Below are 25,325 nucleotides of genomic sequence, written 5' to 3'. Positions count from 1 at the left end.
GGTGGGCGGAGCATTTGATTGACAGGTGATGTGCAGAGCGATACTGAAATATCGCTACTGCCAATGCCAGGTCTTTATGCTCCAATGTATATTCTTAAATTAAGATAAATAGTGTGTACAATTTACAGGAACACAGTGTTAAGTAATAAACCATTGAGGTCTTCTCGGAATGAAACGCGATTGGTGGGAACGACTATTTATTGCGCCTATGTGAGCACGTAATGCGCAAGCGCAGTGGCAGTCGTTCAGTCTGTCATTTGTTAATTTATGGCTACTTGGAGACACTACATAAAGAGTTGAATTAGAGTAAGATAAAGAATTTAGTGCAGAATAACGCCATGATTTGTTTTTCCCTGTGATTTTGTGTAGTTTGAAAATATTTCCCCAAGCGCAGCAACACTTGAAACACACTTTTTACATTTTACTCGACACGTTATGTATATTGGCACTAAGTATCGGCAGTGGATTGGAATCGCTGATACCAGCCTGAATTTTAAACTGCTTCATAAGAATTATTTCAAAAAGTAAGACGTCGCATTGCAATGCATCTAATGTTTATGTTTACATTATTGTATTAAGATATATCCATTATATTCTTTGTTTGACCACTATCACTTTAAATGACAGCGCCCCCAGCGGATTCCAGGAAAAGTACAATCAATCATAGGAATGCCCTAAAAAACAAAACCATCTCTCTAATTCACTTGTGTCAAACTCAAGGCCTGGGGGCCACATCTGGCCCACCACATTATTCTTTGTGGCCCGCGATTGCCTGGAAAGAATGTGCTTCAGCTTTATTTAATCTTTATTGATTAATGTATCTAAATTTTGACAGAAACAAGCATGAAGTCATGCAAATGCTGCTCTTAACTCAATATTATTTGATGCAACAAGCTACAGTAGGAAAGGGATTTATACGGCCCCATTCCTGGGTGGATCTCGCATGAGAGGAAGAGGAGGGGTTAATCATTTTGCAATGCAGTCTGCTGAAAATGAGGGAAAGCTCCACTCTACATAGCAACTGACGCTGTGGTCAAAGTTGGAATGGCGGCAAAAGTGGATAGTGCACTCCCACAATTCGTCACGTTTCATGTGTCAGGTAAACAAAATAGTGCCTTCTCAATCCTGTTCCTACTGTATTTCTTGCCTATGTGTCATTCATACCATTTCTTCACTAGCTGAAATTAAGTTGTCACTTTGACTTTTGATTCCAAAGCAGGTTTTCCATTAGTTTGTTGGTAAACCACGATAATTTAAAAAAAAGGAAATTGAATAATATTATCATGGGCAAAGTGGCCCATGATGAAAATGAGTTTGACGCCCCTGCTCTAATTGAATTTTCATTTTGTGATTAAATGAAACATGAAACATTACATGGTGTGGCATAACTCTTTATATATTTCAGTGGCATCAAATGGTATTAGGCAGATGGAATCTACAGCTTCCGTTGCACCTGATCTCTATGTACATAACAAGTGACCCTGATACTCCTAGTACTATCAGCAATATGACTTCAAACCAGAGCAACACAGACAGATCCCATCTGATAAAAAAAAAAATAAAATAAAAAAGTCAACGGAAGTATATAATTATGACATGATGAGACAGGCTGTAATTTATATACATTTGTAAAAAAATATATAATGGAGGCTTCCAAAATAAAGCATCATGCATTACAAGTATTACATTGGACGTGACACTCAATGGTCTCAAGTCAGAGCGTCTGCAGCCAGACCGAGTAGATCCTGTTTGAGCGTGTCTGCACAGTCGGCCTGTTGTGCCGCTCGTCGCAGACAGTCCGCGGTCTCGCGGGGGGAGAAGAACAACCGCCGCCCGCCGCCCGGAGAGCCCAGCAGCAGCGTGAGACAGGCCCGACGCAGCGCCGGGTAGTTGTAGTGCTGAGCGAACCAGTACACCTGAGGAAAGAGGGCGGCGCATCCACCTTTACCTCTCCTGCCTCCTTCTTCGGAAGCGGTCGGACAATCCGCTTGGTTTGCGGACTTGAGCAGCTGGGCTGAACTTTTAAACTCTTTTATTCCGGACTCTTCTGACACACAACCTAGTTTTGAACTCTTAGGAGTTGTGCTCATTTTCCGTCGTGTTGGTTTTTTAGTTTCTTTTTGGTGAGTGGAACTTTTTGTTTGATTTTCTGACTGGTTCTCTATTTGCACTTCCGCACACGTCAAGGCCAACTCAGATGTTCTGTTAGCCAGGTGCTCCTCAGTAGTCTTCAGCTGGTCTTGGTCCAGTCCAGCAGGGGGCGCTGCTGCGTTGTCGTCTGATGGGAGCGACACGGACTCGGCGGAGAAGAGACGGGACACGCAGAGATCCTCCAACTCTCTCTGCATCTCGGTGGCCAAGAACCTGCAAGCTCCCGCCATGGTCTCGCCTAATGGAGTCTTCTGGAAGGTCAGCTCCTCTGTGTCCGTTTGACAGGAAGCCAGGCCCTCAAGTACCAATGAGTCCAAAAACTGACATTGTCCTTCCTCTGCATCGCTTGAGGCGTCCACGTTCTTTGCCAGACGACAACCATGCAGGTAATGCAGCACTGGAATCAACATTCCTTTGCTCACGTCTTTAATGCTGATGGCTTCTCCGGCGTCAGCGTGCGCTTCCCCGAATCCACCCGTCAGCAGGGCCCTGAAATACTCAGAGTCGACCCTGTCCGGGCTCCTCAGGCCGGCCACGGCCGCCCTGTTGGCCGGGATCTCTGTCCCGTCGTCCAGCAGGAGGAGGAGGTCAAAGTCCGAGGCGCCGTACGGGCACGTATCGGCACGGCGAGGCTTTTTGGAGGGAGGGGACGCCGTTGTGTCGGCTTTGCGCATCGCCTGGCTTTTCGGCGGCTCTGATTTGATGCTGGTCGCCAGCGGGGACAAGCACCCAATCAGGAGAGAGAAGTACAGCGCGTGGGGCGAGGAGGTGCCGTCGGCATAAGCGGAAAGCAGCCGCCCGCATTCGGCAGTGTGGTGGTCTTCGGCATCATCGCCGTGGCAACCGAGAGGCTGCAGGGCTAAGAGGAGGCCGCCAGAGTCCAGGAGAAGTTTCCTCAAAAGGGACTTGTTGCTATTAGACAAAGTCAAAATTAGCATGAGGGTAGGTGACATCAGAGTCTAATTTACATAATTGGCTCTGACACATGTGCATGTACATTTTTACACCTATAACGAGTTATAATCAGTGTTTGTAATAACGGCGTTACTTTTACTAGTAACGAGTAATCTAATTAACTACTTTTACGTACCTTACAATGCAGTTAAAGATACGTTTAATGTAACGTGGCACGCTATTTTTGATGTGTATGTCAACAAGACAGCATCAGAAGCACAGCAAGTTCAATGCAGAAGTAACTTTTTACTGATTAAAGTAACAACCAGCACCAAACCAAAATGAATTTGATATCAAATAGAAGAAGGCAACATCACACAGCAAACAACACGTAACACACGCACAAATACAAACTACTACTACGAGGGAATAGTGAACAACATATCATTGATTGAAGTGACAAGCTTGCAATCCTACAATGCCCACTTTGTGGACAAGAAGAGAGGACAGCCACTAAAGCACATTTAATCTCTTTATTAACTAGCGCTAGCACAAACCAGTGAAAAGATTCAACAGAGCTGTCGTCCTGGAGCAAACTGCTGCTGCTAAGCTAACAAACACAGCTGTGCTAAAATTCTGCTCGGAGTGCGCTCTCGCTGACGTCACTTGGCAAAAAAGGTACACAAACAAACACTGCTCTCATGAAACATCTCTCAACTGCATTTGCCAGACCTTTGAAGTTTTTTTTAAAGTAACGCATGAATAACTTTCCCTAGTAATTAATTACATTTATTAAAGAGTAATTCCATTAGTAATTTAATTACATTTTAGAAAAATTATGAGTAACTATAATTATTTTTTTAAATAATTTTCCAAACACTGGTTTTATCCGATTACTCAAACAATCGATAGATTACTCGATTACTAAAATAAACGATAGCTGTAGCCCTAGTTACAAGTAACATGGCACTGCCTGACAGGACTGTAAGAAGGCGCGGCACAGCAGCACCAACTGCTCATTGAGACGAGTGATACATGTTTTTATGTTAGAGTCTCCAAAAGTCTTCAAAAAGACCAGAAAAACATTACTACATTTGTCGCTAGTTGCTTTTTTTTTTTTTTTTTAAAGACAATCAAGAGGCGTCTGGATACTCGCTAAAAAATAGCTACAAAGTCACCGAGTTTGCAATGCTGATCCCTGCTGTTATGTCCTCTTATTCTCTGGGAGACCAGTTATGTATGAGGGGTTAGAGTTAGGTTGACATCTACTGTACAGAGTTGTAATAACAGAATACAAACACAGATAGTCCCATTATAATGTGTTTAAAGCAAAGGAGAGGGAAAGGTAACGCAAAATCTCTATAGTGGTTTTTACTAAGCCGATTTTGGCTCTCAAATATGTAAATCTTCGCCAGGTCATCTGAAACCTTCTTATGTCTATTTTTAAATGCTAAGTATATCTTGACCTACATTGGTTTGGTTTTAGCGTGATGAATAATATGAAACAAAAAGGCCCCTAATATCCCCACACTTGGGTCCAGTTCAACTGACCTAGGATCAGTCATTTTTACACATCCTCTACAGGACTTCTCACTGACCTGCTGATTAAGGGCAGAGAGAGCGCACAGTTGACTTTGTCCGACTGGGAGCCCGACAGCATCACGTGAGCGAGGACCCCCGACCCGAATCCCGACTCGCACTGGACGTGCAGATTATTGAGGAGAGTCACGCCTGCACCAAAAAGGAAGGATAACATTTACATGCTGTGTGTTTAAATTACATGACAATAACATTTGATTAACAAAAGGGCAGAAATTCTGCAATTAGTGCATCTCCGTTTTTTTATTTATTTATCTGTACAAACCACTCTGAGATGCTGGCACCAGCACTGACGTGCCAACGAGCTGCAGACGTGTGTATTTTCAAAACCAATACAATATATAGATTTTTTTTCAACCTTTAGGGCTCCCCTCAAATTTGGGCCCAGAGACCCGCAAGGGTCTCAGTCATAAAATTATATTTTTTTATTATTCAAGACTTAAATCTCTAGAACAACTTTAGATCTGTGTGTCAATATAAATTAAAAAAACATTTGTTTTATGTCCTTTTTGTCACAGAAACCCTGTTTTTTTTATCCCAAAAACAGAAAATATGCAATATTTTCCCAAAAAAATATTTAAAAGTGGAATATTTGATGTGAATAATTGGAGCCTTAAATACGTTTGTAGATCAAAAATTAATTACACTGTTGATTTTATTTCTTCTTTTTTTTTAGCAATGACAGTTAAAAAAAAATCCCACAAAAGATTTTGGGAATCTTAACTGTTGAAAATTAGTCATACACTTTTTTTTTTAAATTTTCAACAATGAAGTCTTGAGATCAGCTTCAAATCTAAATTTTTTCATGTTTTTTTATTTGTTTCTTTTATGTCCTTTTTTTACATGGCAAACACGTAAAATATGCAATATTTTCCCCAAAAAATATTTTTAAATGGAATATTTGGTGTAAATTAATTGAAGCCTTGAATAGATCAATAATTCATAACAACATTGACATTGATTCATTATTATTTTTTGAGTAATGACAGTTTTAAAGAAAAGAAAAAAACAGCCTGCATGGCAGCTTTGTGTTATTAGATTCAACATTGCATCTTTTCTTGTTACATTTCACCTGTTTGCTGTTTTATTCCACTTTTAATTGTTTTTTTCTTTAATAGTATTTATAGAATGTGCCGCGGGCTGTTAAAAAATTAGCTGCGGGCCAAACTTTGGACACTACTGATTTATATTCTCATTACCGTTAAACTGAAGGGTTATGTATTTATACTTGCTAATATTTCTTAGTTGAGACTGTTGTTTAATTGGAGCAGTGCTGCCACCTAGCTGCAGGCTTGTGTATCAGGCTTGTGTATCGTTCAAGAATGAAAAAGTGGGGCTTTCCCTACTATTTGAGAAGCATATAGTTGAAATAATGTTCTCACCGAGTTGTTTCACTTTGGCGCTCACTCGCTCCGTCTGCCCCTTGGCCCCGCCCTCCCACTGGCAAAGGTGGTGGTGGATGAGCGCCACGGAGCCGGTGCGGACCAGCGCCTGCAAGCAGTTGGGGTTGCAGCTGAGGCGGCACAGCAGCCGGAAGCAGCGGCTGCTGGGGTCCTTGTGCTGCGAGATGTAGCGGAGTAGGCTGGACACGGCGCTGGAGGTGACCAAGGCCGGGCTCGGGTCGGCGGCGTGCGAAAAGCGCGACAGCAGCAGCAGGATGGGCGACTCGGGCGTCCACGGCTCGGGGTGGTAGGGGTGGGGGTGCGCAAGTGGGCGGAGCGCGGTCGGAGGCGTGTCCAGGGTGACCTTTGCAACCGCTGAGTGCACCCGCTGTCGTCTTCTGAGGGGGGACGAGAACTTGGATGGAGAGACCGGGTGGGTTTGTGTGGTGTTGGCGGGGGGGCTGTTCTGGAAAGGTTGTGGACTCAAAGGAGGAGGCTCGCTGACTTTCCAAGGCGACGATGAGGTGGGCTGAGATTCTTTTTTGGAGGCAGAGGAGGTAACGGCGTTGAAAGGCGAGCTGGTTTTAAGCGAGGAGAGGCTGTCGAGGTTCGGGGACGTCTGAGGAGACGAGGACGTCCACTCCCCGTCTGCGCTGCTGGAGGAGTCTAGCAAGTCCTCTTCAGAGGAGATCATTCCCTCAGACAGCAGCCAGGTCCTGGACACAAAACATTCCCACGTTAAATAAGGAATCCAAATCGAAGCAAACAAGCGCACTTTAATTCACCTACCTGAGACTTAAGAAGCTTGATGAACCTTGTTCCCTGCTGCCCTCCTCCTTCCTGTAGCCCTCAGGAGGCGGGAAGTCGTAGGACTCGAAGCACGCCGACGTCAGGAGCTCGGCGGGGGACGAGTTAGAGGCGGCGCCAACGTCCATCTTGTCAGCTGACGGCTCCTCCCCTCTGGTGAGCGCCACAAGACGGGCGATCAGCAGGGGGACCAGCCCCAACTCCTGCAGCTGCTCCATGGCCGACTCGTCGAAAACAAAGTCCACGCAGGCCAGGATGGCGAGCCGGGACAGGGGGTGACTCGGGTAGGCGGCCAAAAAGCCAATCAACACCTCCAGGCCGCCGCTCTCTCTCACCTTGGCCCGGTTGACCGCCTCCTTGCAGCACAAGCACAACGCCTTGAGGAATACCCCCGACTTGAGCTGGTCATTCTTCACCTCCTCGGTGAACCTGGGGATGACCCCCAGGGACCCCACGAGGGGGCGCAAGCAGCCTTGAGAGCACACGTTGGCCAAGGTTTTCAGCGCCAGCTCCTCGAAAGGTGTCCCGGCCTCGCCGGACGCCATGACGCCCAGCTGGGCCAGGACGCCCGAGCGAGATACCTCCCGGGCGCATTCCATGCCGCACCCCCGGGTGAGCTCGTGGAGAGTCCGGAGGACCGCCCGGCGCAAACCCTGGGGGTATTCCGGAGCGACAAGGGGGGCGAGCGCCGATAAAGTCCCTTGGGTGAGCAGCGCCAGGCGGTTTGCGGGCGTGTCTGAGAGGTAGAGGAGGGCGCGGGCAGCCGACTGAGCGCACTCCAGTTTAGGACAAGAGTCTTTGGGTGAAGCTGCAGGGGGGGACGACGGGGCAGAGGACAGCGACACACAGAGGAGGAGAAGAGGAACGCCACCTGGAGGGGGGGCATGAAGATTAAATCAATTTTATTCAAGTGCACCAGATATCTCTTAATACTTGATGTCTGATTCACGTTGCAATAAACCAGTGCTTCTCAATTTTTTTTTTTTACGCCCCCCCCCCCCCTCCCGACCCCTTGTTGCAACTATAAATTGTAGGGGTGTAAATCTTTGGGCACCTAATGATTCGATCCAATTACAATTCCTGAGTGAAGATTTGATTCTAAATCGATTGTCGATTAAAACAGATTCCTGCAATGTGTTACTTAGTATAATAATTACAACGAAACTTTTTCAAAACAGGTCACAAGGTTAAAAAAGCTCCTTCGGGTTGCATGGAGACATCTTTTTAAAAATGTATTCTTATAAAAAATAAACACTTTATTTTCAGTTTTTTAACATTTAGATCGATTTAGGATCTGAATGAATAACAATTGTGATTCAGAAGTAAATTTATTGATTTTGTGTGCATCCATAATGAATAATATCATTTGTCTATACAATTGTTATAAGTACACCTCTGCATAACTTTGTATCCTTATTACCACATTTTTTTAATCGATTTTTGAAAATGATGAATTGACTTAGAATCAGGATGAATAAGAATCGCAATTCGGATGTGAATGGATTTTTTTGTGCACCCATAATAAATACTATCCTTTGTCTGTAAAATTGTTATGAGTACACCTCTGCATACTAATGTATCATTATTAGCATTAAAAAACATGAAAAGAAGAAATAAATAGGAATCAACTTACAACAAACAATACCTTTATCAACACTGTTTTTAATCCGTAACAAAAATGATTTAAAGTGCATCAATTTGCCTAAAATAAAAAAACATATATTTATTTAAACAGGTTTTAACCGACTTAAGCCATTTGATACTGAAAATGTAATCAAATGTGAATCGATTTTTTTGTGCACCCATTATAAATCCTATCCTTTGTCTGTAAAATTGTTATAAGTACACCTCTGCATAACATTGCATCCTTATTAGCATTAAAAAAACATAAAAAGAATAAATAACTATGAATCAACTTACAACAAACAATACCTTTATTAACACTGTTTTTTAATCTGTAACAAAAACGATTTAAAGTGCATCAATTTGCCTGAAATAAAAAAAATTATATTATACGACTTAAGCCATTTGATAATGAAAATGTCATTAAATAAACTTAATAAATACTAATGAATTCAAACTGATCAGCAACATTAACTCAGGAGCACAATATACAAAACACTTTAACCTACAACACAAAAATTTATTTTTGTTAATAAATTAAATTGAGCATGTTTTGTAGTGCACAGCTTTTTGAAGCGGGTTTGAAGCATGATCCTGATAAAGCATGTTACAGAGCCCGCTCCCCACTATTTATGATGTCTGCAGTAAATCTCAGCTGTCTTACCTGCCGAGTGGATGAGCGCCGAGCTCTCAGAGTCCATTGCCAGATTTCCCAAAGCCCGTGCGGCCCTGTTCTGGATGGTCTCCTGGGCCACGTTCCTCTTCATGATGTCCACTGAGAACGCACAGACATTTGTCATCAGTGCACGCCATGAAATATGGAAATGTATGAAAAGAAGACTCACCAACTATATTTATTCCATCAAGCTTACGAACCTGCAATAGAAAATGCAATGTTTAAAATATACAATTATTATGTCAATCATTTAATCTCACCTCTATACGTGTTTCTAATTCAGTGCAGCAGTTGGCCAGAATACTGAGCGCCAGGTCCAGAGTTTTCCTGGAGCATTCTGGGTGGCTGAGCAGGTCCAACAAGGGTTGCAGACCTTCCTGAGTCCGGAATCTGGTGATGCCCGCCTTGTCACCCTTTATGTGTTGCGTCCGGATGGCAACCAAAGCTCGCCATTGAGAGAATTTGGACCTCTTGTCCAGTTCTCTGCCGCCGTCCGACTCTGCTTTGCCGTGACTCGGGTGTTTGGCGGCAGGTGCTGCTTTGGACAGGTGGGCCAGGCACCAGCTTAAAGACGATTCAGGCGACGATGGAGATCCCTCCCTGGAAGATGGTGGAGATTGCTTCCAGCCGGCTTGCAGGGTCGACGCAGCCATGGTTCCTTAGTCTTTTCTGTATTTATAAATTTGCTTTAACTTACAAAAACATTCCCCCAAACATGGTGCATTGCTATCAAATTGTCATTTTATCAACAAAACGGGTCAAATGTTCATTCATACAGTATTTACAAGTTTCACATGGTATAAAACTACAAGTCCCGGCAAGGGAAAAAATCTTGTACCACCTGATGCCGCAGTGGCTGATGGGAAATGGAGTTCAGGTCGCTTCGCTCTGCTCCCCGCAAAACAGGCCTACGTCGCGCAGAAGGCCAGCCAATCGTTTTTCTTGCTACCTGACGTGTGTTCGCCAAATGTAACATATTTTCACATGTTAAGTGACGAGGCAAAGCTATGATCGCTCGATGCTGTGCCGCCACTTGTCGAATAATTTGTGTGTAACAAAAAGCAATCGCCTGTGTTAGCCGCTAACGCCATCTTTAGCCAAACAAGAAGACAGGGCGGCTCGGAGAATGAAGCAGGGAACCGGGAGGATGGCTCGCGCAATGAACACTGGGAGTTGTAGTCCAAACTTCAATCCGATTTGCTTAGTCCTGAGCGATATCGTGTCAGAAAAACTACAATCCCATCAGCAATGTCGGCACAATACGGTTCGGGGGTTTTGGGATTGTAGTCATTTGGCATACAGTAACGGTTACAATCAACGACGTGTGCAGCGAATTGGACTACATTTCCCACAATGTGGGTCGTATAGTTATGGCACCTCTTTACCCAATACGACAGCCCGCGTTCGAGGCGTTGTTAAATTCCACGGTAGATACATCGTTTGGACGCCAGCGCATTCACCGATATGGTTGTGAGTTAGCAATATGGAGGATGTCGAAACAATTGTGCTGCACGGTTCGAGAGTACAGGAAGAGGAAACGGCAGTGTCCGGTGCAGATGCCGATAAAACAAAAGCGGGTCAGTAGTTTCACACTTTTAGCGAAAGTCGAGTCATCGATGAAGGGAGGCAAGATGAGTGGGCAGACCCCAAGATCAGTGTGTTTTTTGGTCAGTTATATTTTATTTCCATGGATGGGGATTCAGAAACAAAAAACGATTAGATTAATTGACTTTTACTTTGAAAAACAAAAAAAATATATAAAAATAGGGCATTATTCATTTTCAGTGTCAAATAACATTAACCAGACGTTAAAACGGTTTGATTTATATTTTTTATAACAAACAATTATTTTTTTAGTCATCAGAAACAAAAAAACGGACCAAACTATACGCTTTTTTTATATTCCGACACCGCAACCGGAAGTTGCCATTAAAAGTGTTCTATCCTGCCGCTTCCTGCATTCATACATGATGACCATGAACTGATGGTTTTTATTTTGTTATTTGAAATATACAACAAAACATTTTTAGATCGCTTTTGGACACCAAAAAAATAACTCTTTGTTTTGCAATGTAATTTTTTTTCAAAATAAAATATACAAAACAAAAAAACGATTGGTTTACATGTGCAGTTTTTGGGTTAATTTTGAGATATCATAAATGTAACTAAAGAACAAAACTTTCTACTTTTTTAGTGTTGAAGAGAAATAATTAGATTTTCTAGTATTTATTAGGGCTGTCAAAAATAACGTGTTAACTTAACTGCAACACAAAAACATATTGCATTAATCACGTCTATTTGCCTAATAATCACAGAAATTAATTTAGATTTTATAGTTATTTTTTACATTACCGGTATCGTAATTTATTTTGAGCGGCGTGGGTTTTTATAAGGTCAGTGATCAGGGCAATGCCAAATTTTGCTCCAAAATAAACCCAGAAAGGAGTTTAGAAAATACTTTTAATTACGTACTTTCAAGTAAAACATTTTAAAAAATGTTTTTGTATGAAATTCTGACGATAAAATTGCATTTGTGTCAAAATATTGGGGTCTTTTTTAGGTTATTTTTAAATAATGTAATCAAAACATTTACTGTGATTATACACAATGAATCCAAATTCAAAAGTGTGATTAATCGGATTAAAAAATAATAATAATATGACATTACTAGTATTTATAGTACATATAGCAAAAAAGTAAAACCACCACTCAAACTCAATTGTCCAAAAACTGATGTTTTTTCATATTGTAACAGCGGAACAGGAAGTTGCTTTATAAAGACAAGACCGTGGTCAAGCAAATAGCAAATAGCATACTTGAAAGATGGCGCCAAGTATCAAAATCCATGATTTTTAGGTAAATACAAATGAAATTAGTAAATGCTAGAATAAAACGTTAGCATACTTCTATTATGGCGCCAGGTATCAAAAAACAGGATTTTTAGGTTTAAAGGAACAAAAAAAGCTAAAATACAAGCATAAAACGTTAGCGTGCTAATATAGAAGAAGTTTGCATACGTCTATGATGTCGCAAAGTATCAAGAACCATGATTTTTAGGTTTAAAAGAACAAAACTAGCTAAAATGCTAACATAAAATGTTAGCAAGCGAATATACAAGAAGTTAACATACTTCTATGATGGCGCCAGATAATAAAAAACAGGATTTTTAGGTTTAAAGGAACAAAACAAGCTAAACTGTGAGCATAAAACATTAGCATGTTAATATAGAAGAAGGTAACATACTTCTATGATGGCGCCAACTATCAAAAAACATTTTTAGGTATTAAAAAAACAAAAGTAGCTAAAATGCCAGCATACATTTTTAGCATGCTAATATGGAAAAAGTTAGCATACTTTTATGGCGCCAAGTATCAACAAATAAGATTTTTAAGTTTAAGGAACAAAACTAGCTATAATGCTAGCACAGAACCTTAGCATGCTAATATATAAGAAGTTAGCATAATTTTTGATGTCGCCAAGTATCAAAAAACATGATTTATAAAGAAACAAAACTAGTTAAAATGCTAGCATAAAACGTTAGCATTCTAACATAGGACAAGTTAACATACATCTAAGATGGCGCCAAGTATCAAAATCCATTATTTTCAGGTTAGAAAAACAAAAGTTGCTCAAATGCGTGCATAAAACGTTAGCATGCTAATATATTAGAAGTTAGCACACAGGGCAAGTATCAAAAAACGATTTATAAAGAAACAAAACTGGCTAAAATGCTAGCATAAAACGTTAGCATGCTAATAGCTGTCACTAGAAAGACAAGGGTTCCTAAACCTAAAGCAAAAATTATTTTTACAAGGTCTTATGAGAGATTTGATGAAGAATGTTTTATTGATGATATATCCTGTTTAAATTGGATTGAGGTGTGCAGTGAGGAAGACCCTGAGGCTGCACTGGACTTATTTATGTTAATGTACATGAGTGTTGTGGACAAGCATGCCCCTTTGAAAAAGTTTTCAGTCAAAACTAAGTCTGCCCCATGGATTGATAATGGACTTAGAAGGTTAATGACAGAAAGAGATATGGCTAAAAAAGCCTCAGTCAACTCAGGTTTAATTGACAGGCATAAGTACTGTTCCTTAAGAAACCAGGTCACAAAGTTAAACAAACTGAAAAAAAGGGAATATTACAGAGGTTATATGATGTGAGATATGATAGCAAAAACTTATGGAAAGTTTTTAATGAAATCATGAGTAGAAAGAACAATGTCTGTACACCTTTTGTGGAATCAAATGGGTTGGTACTCACTAAACTATGTGACATTGCAAATCATTTTAATAACTATCATGTTGACAAGGTATCTCAATTAAGGCATGGTATGCATATATCCAATAACAACAAATCAGCTGACCTCATTAGGAATATTATAATGGATAATAAGGACTTAATTCAATTTTCATCAGGTTGAAGTCTGTGTGGTTGAGAGGTTACTACACTCTTCCGGACAACAAAGTAACTGGTGTAGACAACCTGGATAGTAAATTACTGAAAATGACTGCTGGTATCATATCAGTGCCTGTTTGTCATATTTTTAATAAATGTTTACAAGTGGGCCTGTGTCCAAAGATATGGAAGGTGGCTAAGGTTACTCCTCTACATACGGATACCAAATTGGCTTTCAATGAGGGCAATTCTAGACCAATAAGCATCCTACCTGGTTTATGTAAAATACTGGAGAAATGTGTATGCACAAATTCAAGCTTACTTTCAATCAAATGGGCTAGCAACTGATTCTCAACATGCATATAGAACGGGCCACTCTACGTCCACTGCTCTTATACACATGACCGACAATTGGCTTAATGCTATAGATAATTCTATGTTGGTTGGAGCTGTGCTGTTAGATTTTAGTGCTGCATTTGACCACTCTTAATTGAGAAACTTAAATGTTATGGTTTTAATACTTCGGCTTTAATGTGGATACAGAGGTATTTGTCCTCAAGATCACAACAGGTGTATCTTAATTGACCACTCTTTTAATTGAGAAACTTAAATGTTATGGTTTTAATACTTCGGCTTTAATGTGGATACAGAGGTATTTGTCCTCAAGATCACAACAGGTATCTTAATGGCAGCTTGTCTAATAGCAGAAGTTTGGATTGTGGTGTTCCACAGGGAAGTTGCCTAGGACCTTTACTTTTTTCTATATTCACCAATGATTTACCTTGGGCTACCGGGCTGTCACACCCCGCCTCGGGTGAAGGTAATGTAACCTTTGCAAACCGGACTTTCAAATCAAGGATGGCAAGGCACGCAGTTGGTAACAAACATTTATTGAAATCCCCCAAAAAAAGTGTCAAAAGGTAAACAATGACAGGAAAACAAAGCACCTACAATCTGTAATGGTAATAAACAGAGGCAATATTAGTATAGTATATTATATATAGTACATTTATATTCTAAATACATTTCAAAGTTGCATGCGTTAAATAGGCCTGTATAATTCATCAAAATAAGCATATTAAAAATAATCAAAATGTAAATCATCCATTATAACAAAATACATGTATTCATAATCAAAGGTCAATAATCAAATATGTCAAATTAAAGAATTAAATCAAAACAGATTTAGCAAAATCTATTAGCAATCAACAAAACTCATTTAACCTGTTACAACACAACATCTCATCATCAAAATAATCACCTCAGTAGATGATGCATGGAGACCGAAACTCCTGCTCAGGACAGAGAACCTCCTCTGGCAGTGACCAACAGCAGACTGTCAGAAAAACGGCATTTTCCAACTTAAATAGCCCATAGCTCCGCCCACTAGCTGGGACCAATTTGACAGGGGGAATTTAGAAAACAGTTATTTTGTAAATTACACCGTAAATAACCATCACATGTCTAAAAAGTATTCACATAGTACTTTTGCATGTGTAGTGCAGTCATTTTTGTACACAGTATATTCAGGCTTAGGTAACATCACTTTTAAATGTCCAGTGTCCTTCTGTAACACCCAGCTTTTGATAATCATGGTTCGACCCAAATTTGGCCTAATTAGTGAATGCAGGTGTGTTCACCTATATAAAGCCCTCAACCCCACCCTGACTCTTTTAGTCAACTGTTCAGAGCCATGGTGAGTGACAGGTAGTGATGGGTCCGGCAACACCGATGCATCGGCGCATGCGTCGAGCTCATAGAGCGATACCGTGTCGGTGCGCGTATCGCTTTTAGAGAGTCACGTGACCGAACACGAGCTGTTTTGGTCACGTGACCGCTCATGAGCTGTTCTGGTCACGTGACCGCTCATGAACTGTATCGCACTGACGCCTGCGCGCCAAACTGTGTTTATTATGAAGCGGCGCAATGCGTGTTGTTGACGAACACCGTTAGGGCCGCTTGTTGTCACTGTCACTCAAAGTTGCATTTCAAAATTACACAGAATGAATGTGTTTATTTTGTTTAGAATTCAGATGGGTTTGATTTGGTGCGCGGAATATATTGGCTGTGCGGCACACGGTGTGCGCGGAGGACGCTTGAGCACTGCGCAATTGCGCAGGCGCGCACCTTAGAGGGAACGTTGCTCACAGGGCACAGAGGAGGCGTCAGTGCGATACAGTTCGCGTTTCGGTCACGTGACCAAAGCAGCTCATGATCGGTCACGTGACTTTCTAAAAGCGGTACGCGCACCGACACAGGGTTTTGCTCTATGAGCTCGACGCATGCGCCGATGCATCTGTGTTGCAGGACCCATCACTACTGTTACTAGAGAAGGTACAGGAATGACGGCGTGGCGAAGTTGGTAGAGTGGCCGTGCCAGCAATCGGAGGGTTGCTGGTTACTGGGGTTCAATCCCCACCTTCTACCATCCTAGTCACGATACATGTTCACATTATTTGACTATCTAAAAAAGATAAAAATATATTTTTATTTAAATGAAGATATGAAATAATCCTAAATGAAATACAATGACTTGGTTTATATTTTTGTATATACTAGGTCATAAAATCAGTGTCAGTTGAGTCGGTCCATAGGTTGCCTGTAGGGATTTTTAATGTCCAGCAGATGTCAGTATTTAGTGACACAGTATCAATACAGTTTTGCAATGTGTTGAAACGCTTCATGAGGCTTCATCAACCCATCACTAGTGACAGGTAACAATTTGTTTGTTGAGCACATGCTTTTCACTAGCTAACAAGATTGAATGTTTGTAGTTTGTCCATGTTGAGCTTCCCAACAAATGTGCACGGTTTGTGAGGAAGTCCAAAGGTCAAACAGTGACAGTGTGGGGTCAAACTGTGACACGGGCGTGCGAGATTGGTTCTTTATGCTGATGATGCAACCTTATATCATGCTGCACCATCATGCAGTGTACTTAATGTAGTATTGAGTGAGGAACTAAAAGCTGTGCATGACTGGACAGTATGTAACAGACTTGTCCTTAACATCTCAAAAACAAAAAGTATTATATAGGGGACTAGGCAAGGGTTATCTTGTGACCCAAAGTTGGATCTGAGGCTAGGTATTTCAACAGTTCAACAGGTCAGAAGTGCCAAGCTCCTTGGAGTGATGCTGGACTGCACTCTATCCTGGTCAAAACATATCAGTGATATAGTTACAAAGATGGGAAGGGCTGTTGGTATTTCCAGGAAATGTGCTGCTTTTGTTGATCCACCTCTTCTTTGTCAGATTGTTAAGAGTTTAGTCTTGTCATCTTGACTATTGTTCTACAGTCTGGGCGTCTGCTGCAAGTGGTGAGATCAGTAAGCTCCAAATTATCCAGAATAGGGCAGCAAGGCTGGTTCTTGGTTGTTCACTAAGAACCGCTGTGAACCAAATGCATGCTTCTCATTCCTGGCTAACAGTACAGAACAGGTTGTTGGCTAATACTCTTATATTGTTCAAATCAGTAACCGGTAGTAAAACTCCTGCTTTTCTCATGGCCCAAATAGCTCACAGTAGCACTATACATAATCATAATACCAGGGCGTTCAGTGAGGGGCATTTTGTACTCCCTCGTCCCAGGAAGAATGCTTTGCGGAAATCTTTTATTTATAGATCTTTATCGCTCTGGAATAACCTGCCTCCAATTCTCACGGGCATTGAAAGTAAACAGGTTTTTAAAAAGAAAGTAGTATTTTATCTGAGTCTTTAAATTAGTTTGCTCGTTGATGATTTGTTTGGTTTTATACTGTGTAGTTATATTTATATGGTAATTATTATTCTGTGACTGTAAATTGTTTGCTTGTTTTCTTATTGATGCGTTTATTTTTTTCTGTATTGTGTAGTTATAATTATATGGTTTTACTTGTAATTGTATTGAATTGTGGACCCCAGGAAGACTAGTGGGTTGTTGAGGCAACCAGCTAATGGGGACCCTTAATAAAAATCAAAATCAAAAATCTAATATAGGAGAAGTGAAGTACCAAAATCCATAATAAACGTGCAAGTTTTTCCAACGGGTGTGAAAATATTCATTAAAGTTATCTATTTATATACCAATCACATGTTTTTGTTTCCCCTTCAGAGTTTGTTTGGACCCTGCTGGCCACCTGGCACCTGGTCAACATCCGACTAGAAATGGACCAGGCTTTCGAGCAGCCCGTGTGCAAGAAGAAGAAACTGTGGGAGGCGGTGGCGGAGAAGGTGAACGCTCAGCTGAGGGAGAGGGACGGGGCGGACGTCTGGGTCAAGTCCTACGAGTGTGACCTCAAGTGGCGGAACATGTTGACCACCTACAGGAAGAACGCCGCCAGGGCCAAGAGGCTGGGGGAGGCCAGCGTCCACTGGGAGTTCTTCAGGAGGATGCACGAGGTCCTGGGCAAGAACCGGGAGGACATGGACGCCCTGCGCCGGGCCAAACTGAGCGGGACCGAGGCGGGAAAGGCCGCGGCAAGCAAGAGGTTCACACCCATTCTGCCTTCGCCTCCCGCCGCCTCGCCCTGCCAGCCGCCGCCACTGCCGCGGCCTCCGCAGGACGTCCTGCAGCTGTACATGGAGCTGCAGGAGAGGAAGCTGAACATGTGGGCCCAGCAGAAGGCCCTGGAGGAGAGGAAGATCGAGGCCCTCAACAACTTGGCCCAGGCCATCTCCAGCCTGGCTCAGAGAGACTCTCAGGTGGGCAAAGATGGCCGCTAGTTCCACACCGAGACGCTGTCGGCGATAAACGTCAACAAGCTTTTTGAAGGCAACGTGCTAGCTGAAAAGGATGCTTTTCACAGCTTTCATAAACATTATGGTCAAAGCTTTGTTCAGTCTGAAGATGCTTTTGCGATACTTGTTGCCATCACTGCCATCTAGTGGGTAAAAAGTGGAACTGCAACATGTTGAAATCTACATTTGAAAGCATTAAAAGTGACTTTTGTATTATGTGGCACCCATGTTGAATATCAACTTAATTTATACTATCAATGTGGCCTGTGAACACGCTACATTTATGCTATAATATTGGGACCTCTGTCGCCAGAATTTTACTACAAAAAAAATATACTGTTTTTCTTTTTACAGTAATGCACTGTAAAAACGACCATAGATTAAAAACAAGTTGCCAGCATTTCATGATAAAAATAACAATGGTACCGATGTTCAATTAACAGTAATTCAGTGTAACCACCATCATTTTATGGTAACATCTACTTTTTTTAATGTAATAAACAAAAATAGTAAGTAGATTTTATGGTGAAATACTAGAAGCTCCGTCACCATAGTGTTACTGTAAAATAACAGTGGTATCCATTTTAAATTTACAGTTTTCCGTGCAAGAACCACTAAGTATTATGGTTAAATTCTGTCAACTCAGCAGTCAGTATTTTACTGTAAAATCTGACTTTTTTTTACAGTACACTTAAACTGTACATTTTACAGTAAAAACTGGCAGCTCAGTCACCAGAACTGTAAAAATAAGTGGTGACGTTTTTTCATTTACTGTAACGAACTGTAAAAATAAAAACCTTGATTTTATGGTAAAATTAATTTAACTAATTTACAATAATTTGTGTAAAAAACAATGTAATGTGAAATTTACAATGTTTTCTTTTTTTTTTTTAGATAAAATCTTTTAAATAATTACAGTTCACTTTAATAAAAGAATTCAGATTATTTTAGTATAACACTTGCATATCAGTTCCCAAAATAGTGTAAAAACACTGGTGTTGATTTTAAATTTACAGTAACTTGTGTGAAAACATGTAAAACAAAAAAAGGCTGATTTTACGGTGAAATACTAACATTTCAGTGGCCATAATGTTACTGTAAAAATGGTATCAATTTTTAATTTACAGTAATTCACTGTAAGAACCACTATAATTTTATAGTAAAATTCCGGCAACTGAGCTGCCGGAGTCCTACAGTAAAATCTACTTTTTTTTACCGTAATACACAAAAAAAGTCAGAAGTGATATTAACATACTAGCAGTTCAGTCCCCATAATGTTACTGTAAAAATAACAGCGGTATAGACTTTCAATTTACAGTAATTCAGTGTAAGAAACAGACAATTTTATTTTAGGTTAAAATTCTGATGACTTTTGTTTCACAGTAAAAACTGAAAAAAGTCATATTTTGCAGGAAAATACTAACTCAGTTGCCATAACGTTACTGTAACAATAATATTGGTATCAAACAGTAATTGGGTGTGAAATACTATGTACAGTACTGCACTGTAAAAAGAAAGACTTCTCGATTTTATGGTCAAATGAATGTCAGCTAAGTCGCCAGAATTTTACCGTAAAATAGTGAAAACAATTTTAAAATTGACAGGAACATGTGCAAAAAAACCACTGTAAATTTTATGTGACTAAGCTCAGTCGCAGCTCAGTCGCCATGATGTTACTGTACAAATAACGGTGGAATCGATTTTTAATTCACAGTAATTTGGTTTAAAAATTATTGCACTGTAAAAAAGATGATCACACAAATAGACGTTTACTCCCAGGAGCTTTGAGAACATAACATTTCTGCAATGGCGTCTCGTTGGCGTACACCTTCCTCCTCTCCCTCGCCCTCCTCGCTCCAAACGTCCTCCCCTCCAACTCGTCCTCGGACGACGTCGCCGATGTCCAACAGGAGGTTGTGGAGCACGCAGGCGGTCAAGACCACGGCTGGCGCTCGGCTGCAGTTCCCGATGTCCAGGCACTGGAGTCTCTGGAACCTGGCCTTAAGGTCGGCCACGGCTTGATCCAGGATGCGCAGATGTGGTTCCAGCGTGGCATTGAGCAGCTTCTCTCTCCGCCCGAGACTTCCCGCGGCGTACGGCGTTAAAATGTGAGCGGTGAGCGGGTAGCCGACCCGGGCCAGCAGCACCGAGCCGGGAGTCACGGGGTTCCGCTGGAGTTTGTGGCTCAGAGTGACGCCGCCGTCCGTGTCCTGGTCTTCGCTGACGCTGCAGTGGAGGAAGCGTCCCGCACGGTCACACACCAGCTCCAAGCGGAGCCAAGAGTCGCCGTGGTCCTCCTTCTTCATCCTCTTGGCCTGCGGCACAGCGTGTTTCCCTGCCGGCAGCCTGACGGGAATCCGGGTGTGTCCCAAAACTCCCAACACTCGGGGAACACAAGAACCTTGGGCCCGCTCCTCGTCGGCCCCTTCAAAGAGCGGGAAGAGGACATCTTCCACCTCGCTTCCTGCGGAGTCAAAGTCCCGCAAATGAGACCCGCGGCGTCATTTCGGGCTATACTTTAAAAGACGTACCCGCCGGCCAGGGGATGTGCTTCTCCTGCAGCGAGTTGATGCGCCGGCAGAAGTGAAAGAAGATGCGGTGGATGTTCCCTTTCTCCAGGCCGAAGTGGCGGGACAAGGCGCGGTAGCTGACGCGCTCCGACATGAGGGCGAGGCACAGCGGGACCGTTTGGGACAAGGACAAGCGGGCCCGGCCCGTCAGTGGGAACTTGGATTTGGAGCCCTGAAGGACAGCTGTGATGTACTGAAGGTACGTGAGGGACAGTGAGGGGACAATAAAAGACAATAAGGGGACAAGAAGGCACAATGGGTGACAATAAGGGACAGTGAGGGGACAATAAAAGACAATGGGGGACAATAAGGGGAGAATAAGGGACAGTGAGGGGACAATGACGGACGATAAGGGACAGTGAGGGACAATGAGTGACAACAAGGGACAATGGGGGACAATGAGGGCAAATAAAAGGGACAATGAGGGATAATAAGGGGACAATGAGGGCCAATGGGGGACAATGAGTGACAACAAGGGACAATGAGGGATAATAAGGGGACAATGAGGGCAAAGAGGGACAATGGGGGACAATGAGGGACAATAAAGGACAGTGAGGAATAATAAGGGGACAATAAGGGACAATGAAGGACAGTGAGGAATAATAAGGGGACAATAAAGGACAATAAGGGACAATGGGAGACAATGAGGGACAATAAGGGACAATAAAGGACAATAAGGGACAATGAGGGTAAAGGGACAATAAGGAACAATGAGGGAATATTGGGGGACAGTGAGTGCATTAAAATCAAAGTTATGAATTATTTGACCTTTTCAAGGCTCCAATTACTTCACATGAAATATTACACTTTAAAATATATTTTAAAGTATTACATATCTTGTGTGTTCGCCATAAAAAAATATGTTTTCACAAAAAACGGCATAAAACAAATAAAAAACGTACAAACACTTAGACCACGCCAAGTATGCATCTGTGTGACAACCATGTCTTGAACCCTTCAGCCATTCATTTTGTGTCCCGCTGGCAGCCATTTTGTGCTTGCTCGTATTGGAGAGATTGACAACAGCAAGTTTTTAGTTGTGATGAGAATGGACTTTTCTGGAAAAAGAAGCCAAAGCGGACTTGTTTCACAGCGGCATAGACTACGGCGTGGCGAAGTTGGTAGAGTGGCTGTGCCAGCAATCGGAGTGTTGCTGGTTACTGGGGTTCAATTCCCACCTTCTACCTTCCTAGTCATGTCCGTTGTGTCCTTGGGCAAGACACTTCACCCTTTGCCTCTGATGGCTGCTGGTTAGCGCCTTGCATGGCAGCTCCCGCCATCAGTGTGTGAATGTGTGTGTGAATGGGTAAATGTGGAAATAGTGTCAAAGCGCTTTGAGTACCTTGAAGGTAGAAAAGCGCTATACAAGTACAACCCATTTATCATTTATCATTTACCTTTTGTTCAGCGGCAAACCCCTCCCTTTTTTCTCTCTGTCTGCTCGTTTCTTTCCTCTAATAAGCCAATGAAGCAGTTCCTGAGAGGATGTTTGACGATGATAATTTATTCTAAGTGGATTGTACTTTTTTTTTAAAATGTTTATCATTGTAGCAATATGGTTGTTCAAGTTAAGGATTTTTGTGATTTCTGATCATGGGCACCAAAGGGACTTCTGTGTGCGTGTGTGTTGGCAGAGCAGCGCATACAGGGCAGTTGAGCTTGTCGTTGTTGTTTTGTCTTGTTCATAAATAGAAAGTTGATCCATCACCTCCTTGTTATGTTTCTTTGAAATAAAGCATTTTATATTGTGTTCAAAGTGAACAAACCTTCACTGAAATATGGACTTTTGTTGAGGCTGGAACCAATTAGTTATGTTTAGTGGCCCTAGTGTGTGAACGTGAGTGTGAATGTTGTCTTATCTGTGTTGGCCCAAGCATATTTATATTCAAATTTCAAAAATATGTGTGGAGTTTGCATGTTCTCCCCGTGACTGCGTGGGTTTCCTCCGGGTACTCCGGCTTCCTCCCACCTCCAAAGACATGCACCTGGGGATAGGTTGATTGGCAACACTAAAATTGGCCCTTGTGTGTGAATGTGAGTGTGAATGTTGTCTATCTGTGTTGGCCCTGTGATGAGGTGGCGACTTGTCCAGGGTGTACGCCGCCTTCTGCCCGATTGTAGCTGAGATAGGCTCCAGCGCCCCCGTGACCCCGAAGGGAATAAGCGGTAGAAAATACCATAATTGATGTCACCACTACTGCAGTGCCCTCTGCTGGTTGTTCAGGGGACTGCGTAGGTCACATTTATTTGTGCATCTGGTTTGTGGGAGGAATGTCTCATCGGCACAAACGCAAAAAAGCGATCCACATATGCAAATTCAATACAAATACAAAATCAAGCATATTTATATGCAAATTTCAAAAATGTGTGTGGAGTTTGCATGTTCTCCCCGTGACTGCGTGGGTTTCCTCCCACCTCCAAAGACATGCACCTGGGGATAGGTTGATTGGCCACACTAAATTGGCCCTAGTGTGTGAATGTGAGTGTGAATGCTGTCTGTCTATCTGTGTTGGCCCTGTGATGAGGTGGCGACTTGTCCGGGGTGTACCCCGCCTTCCGCCCGAATGCAGCTGAGATAGGATCCAGCACCCCCCGCGACCCCGAAAGGGACAAGCGGTAGAAAATGGATGGATGGATATTTACAAATACACGTTTATTCATACAAACTCTTGATTTAGTTTATTTATACAAACTCTTGATTTTTGTATGTCATTTTATATTTTTTATTTGTATATATTTTCAAATCTCAAAAATATATTTATTCGCGTTTATTTACACAAATTATTTATTTATATATCACATTTTTATTTGTATTAATATATCCATAGGTATTAATATTTTTGATACATATAGTCGATGTGAGACAATTCTACTTCCATAGATCCGGTCATTTGTGACGTAGCCAAAAAAAATTGGTCGCTATATCGATTGAATCAAATGTACACTATTTTTCAACTAAGCCGCAATTCTCTGAACCCACATTATTTACTGATGTGACATTATTTAAGTTGTTACAAAAAGTGTCCAAGTTTTTATTAAAGTAGTAGCTGACCTTGACTGCGGTGGTCTCCTCCACGGCGACATCGCACTGCTGTGGCCGCTCTGCCTCCACTCTCTCCCGGGCATCGGCAGTAGTATGAGCCGCCTGTAAAAGCTGCACTTCAGCTTCATTCGGCTTTCCTGTCACATAAACCTCTGACTGATGCAAACTTTTGACTTTGTTTATGAGTTCCGCCTCGAGTATCTGTTCCACGGTCTGGTCCAAGCGCTGCTCCAGCTCGGCCTCGGACAGAGGCTGCCACTCCCGCTCCGCCAGCTCCAACACGGCCCGGGCTGCCGATAAAACGCACTCGTCGACGTCCATTTGCACATTTAGCGACCGGTTGAACCTCCGTTAATAATGAAGTGAGGCTAAATGTTTTCAGCTAGTTTGTCCTCACGTAGGCTAGCACTCAAAAAGTTAGCATTGCGAGCTAAATGCTAACACAAAACATAGCAGCGCTAACAGTGCTGCGTTCGGGGATTTCAGAAATAATTGGAAATAAGAGTATTTACGCCATGTCGTTTGAAAGTGAAAACACGACATTTAAATTGCATACTTTTACTAAAAACGGGGTTCCCACGCGTCCTGGAAAATAATTTAAGTGTTCCTTATTGGAAGACAAGACGTCAAATGCCTTATTGTTTGCATTTAGGGCCGCTTATAACAGTGAATAATATTTAAATGTATGAGCATTTTCCTCTTTATATTGTTAAACAATTGCCTATGCATTATTATTTTTTTAAAAATAAGTACACTGTAAAAACAACCAATATTGCATGGAAAAACTGGCAACTCAGTCGTTATATTATTACTGTAAAACTGTTTTTTACACCATATTTCTGTAAACAGAGAAACAATTCCAATGTTTATGTAAACATTTTGGCACCTGAGCTGCCAGTTTTTACCGTAAAACATACAGTTGTTTGTACAGTGTACTACTGTAAATGGAAAACCTGTACCAGGGTTGTTTTTTTCAAATTCTGGTCAAAGAGCTCGCAGATATTTTTTTCGACTATAAAATACAGTATATGGTTGTTTGTACTATAAATGGAAAAATGGGACCATGTTTTTTTGTTGGTACAATTCTGCTGACTGCCCAATTTTACTTTAAAATCTATGTTCATGTTTACAGCGTACAATTTGATGGATAACTTGCTTTGAAATGCATTTTTAAAATTCATTTATTTTTACAACCTTGTCAAATTATATTAAACCATCTTTTAATCATTAAGCTGATTATTTGAGACAAACGCCGTAGCTTTAGCGTGCTGATTAGAAAAATAAGTAAATACTAATAAATACTAACAAAATATACTGCATAGGAATGGACTCATAAATACCTGACAAAAAATATATTTATATACAATTACGTTGTGCTAAAATGAATAAGTTAAAGTACCAATGATTGTCACACACACACTAGGTGTGGTGAAATGTGTCTTCTGCATTTGACCCATCCCCTTGTTCAC

At 41.7% G+C, this 25,325-nt stretch overlaps 3 protein-coding genes across 5 annotated transcripts; 1 reads left to right on the top strand and 2 right to left on the bottom strand.

Moving 5' to 3' along the window:
- Positions 1–1,376: 1,376 nt before the first annotated feature.
- On the bottom strand, positions 1,377–10,736 carry armc5 (armadillo repeat containing 5). The gene is made up of 8 exons (XM_062050232.1): positions 9,974–10,736; positions 9,393–9,801; positions 9,302–9,332; positions 9,121–9,231; positions 6,816–7,704; positions 6,027–6,742; positions 4,644–4,776; positions 1,377–3,063 (listed from the first exon to the last, which is right to left on the bottom strand). The coding sequence occupies exons 2-8, from the start codon at positions 9,783–9,785 to the stop codon at positions 1,710–1,712; spliced, it is 3,627 nt and encodes a 1,208-aa protein (XP_061906216.1). The 5' UTR covers positions 9,786–9,801; positions 9,974–10,736; the 3' UTR covers positions 1,377–1,709.
- On the top strand, positions 10,514–18,459 carry si:dkey-66i24.7 (uncharacterized). Of its 2 annotated transcripts, XM_062050234.1 has the most exons (3): positions 10,514–10,709; positions 17,618–17,736; positions 17,832–18,459. In XM_062050234.1, the coding sequence occupies exons 1-3, from the start codon at positions 10,616–10,618 to the stop codon at positions 18,273–18,275; spliced, it is 657 nt and encodes a 218-aa protein (XP_061906218.1). In that variant the 5' UTR covers positions 10,514–10,615; the 3' UTR covers positions 18,276–18,459. The 2 variants fall into 2 exon arrangements, with proteins under 2 accessions (XP_061906218.1, XP_061906217.1); XM_062050233.1 differs by having other exon boundaries at positions 10,516–10,709; positions 17,618–18,459.
- A 787-nt stretch (positions 18,460–19,246) lies between these two features.
- Positions 19,247–24,474, bottom strand: LOC133651476 (uncharacterized). 2 transcript variants are annotated; one of them, XM_062049427.1, is made up of 4 exons: positions 24,024–24,474; positions 23,866–23,958; positions 20,775–20,996; positions 19,247–20,707 (listed from the first exon to the last, which is right to left on the bottom strand). In XM_062049427.1, the coding sequence occupies exons 1-4, from the start codon at positions 24,175–24,177 to the stop codon at positions 20,013–20,015; spliced, it is 1,164 nt and encodes a 387-aa protein (XP_061905411.1). In that variant the 5' UTR covers positions 24,178–24,474; the 3' UTR covers positions 19,247–20,012. The 2 variants fall into 2 exon arrangements, with proteins under 2 accessions (XP_061905411.1, XP_061905410.1); XM_062049426.1 differs by having other exon boundaries at positions 19,252–20,707; positions 20,775–21,006; positions 23,866–24,474.
- Positions 24,475–25,325: the final 851 nt, after the last annotated feature.

This window comes from Entelurus aequoreus, linkage group LG06, assembly GCF_033978785.1.
Source record: "Entelurus aequoreus isolate RoL-2023_Sb linkage group LG06, RoL_Eaeq_v1.1, whole genome shotgun sequence".
Taxonomy (NCBI): domain Eukaryota; kingdom Metazoa; phylum Chordata; class Actinopteri; order Syngnathiformes; family Syngnathidae; genus Entelurus; species Entelurus aequoreus.
Note: the sequence above shows the minus strand (reverse complement) of the source record. Positions and strands in the feature narration are given on the sequence as shown.

Coding starts and splice junctions, on each gene's coding strand:
- armc5 (XM_062050232.1), bottom strand. CDS start 9,785: ATGGCTGCGTCGACCCTGCAAGCCGGCTGGAAGCAATCTCCACCATCT. Junction 9,232..9,301: donor TGATGGAATAAATATAGTTG/GTGAGTCTTCTT, acceptor GTGCGTTCTCAG/TGGACATCATGAAGAGGAAC. Junction 4,777..6,026: donor CGCCAAAGTGAAACAACTCG/GTGAGAACATTA, acceptor TTTTTGGTGCAG/GCGTGACTCTCCTCAATAAT.
- si:dkey-66i24.7 (XM_062050233.1), top strand. CDS start 10,616: ATGGAGGATGTCGAAACAATTGTGCTGCACGGTTCGAGAGTACAGGAA. Junction 10,710..17,617: donor TGCCGATAAAACAAAAGCGG/GTCAGTAGTTTC, acceptor TTTCCCCTTCAG/AGTTTGTTTGGACCCTGCTG.
- LOC133651476 (XM_062049426.1), bottom strand. CDS start 24,177: ATGGACGTCGACGAGTGCGTTTTATCGGCAGCCCGGGCCGTGTTGGAG. Junction 21,007..23,865: donor AGGAGACCACCGCAGTCAAG/GTCAGCTACTAC, acceptor ACGTACCTTCAG/TACATCACAGCTGTCCTTCA. Junction 20,708..20,774: donor GCACATCCCCTGGCCGGCGG/GTACGTCTTTTA, acceptor TTGACTCCGCAG/GAAGCGAGGTGGAAGATGTC.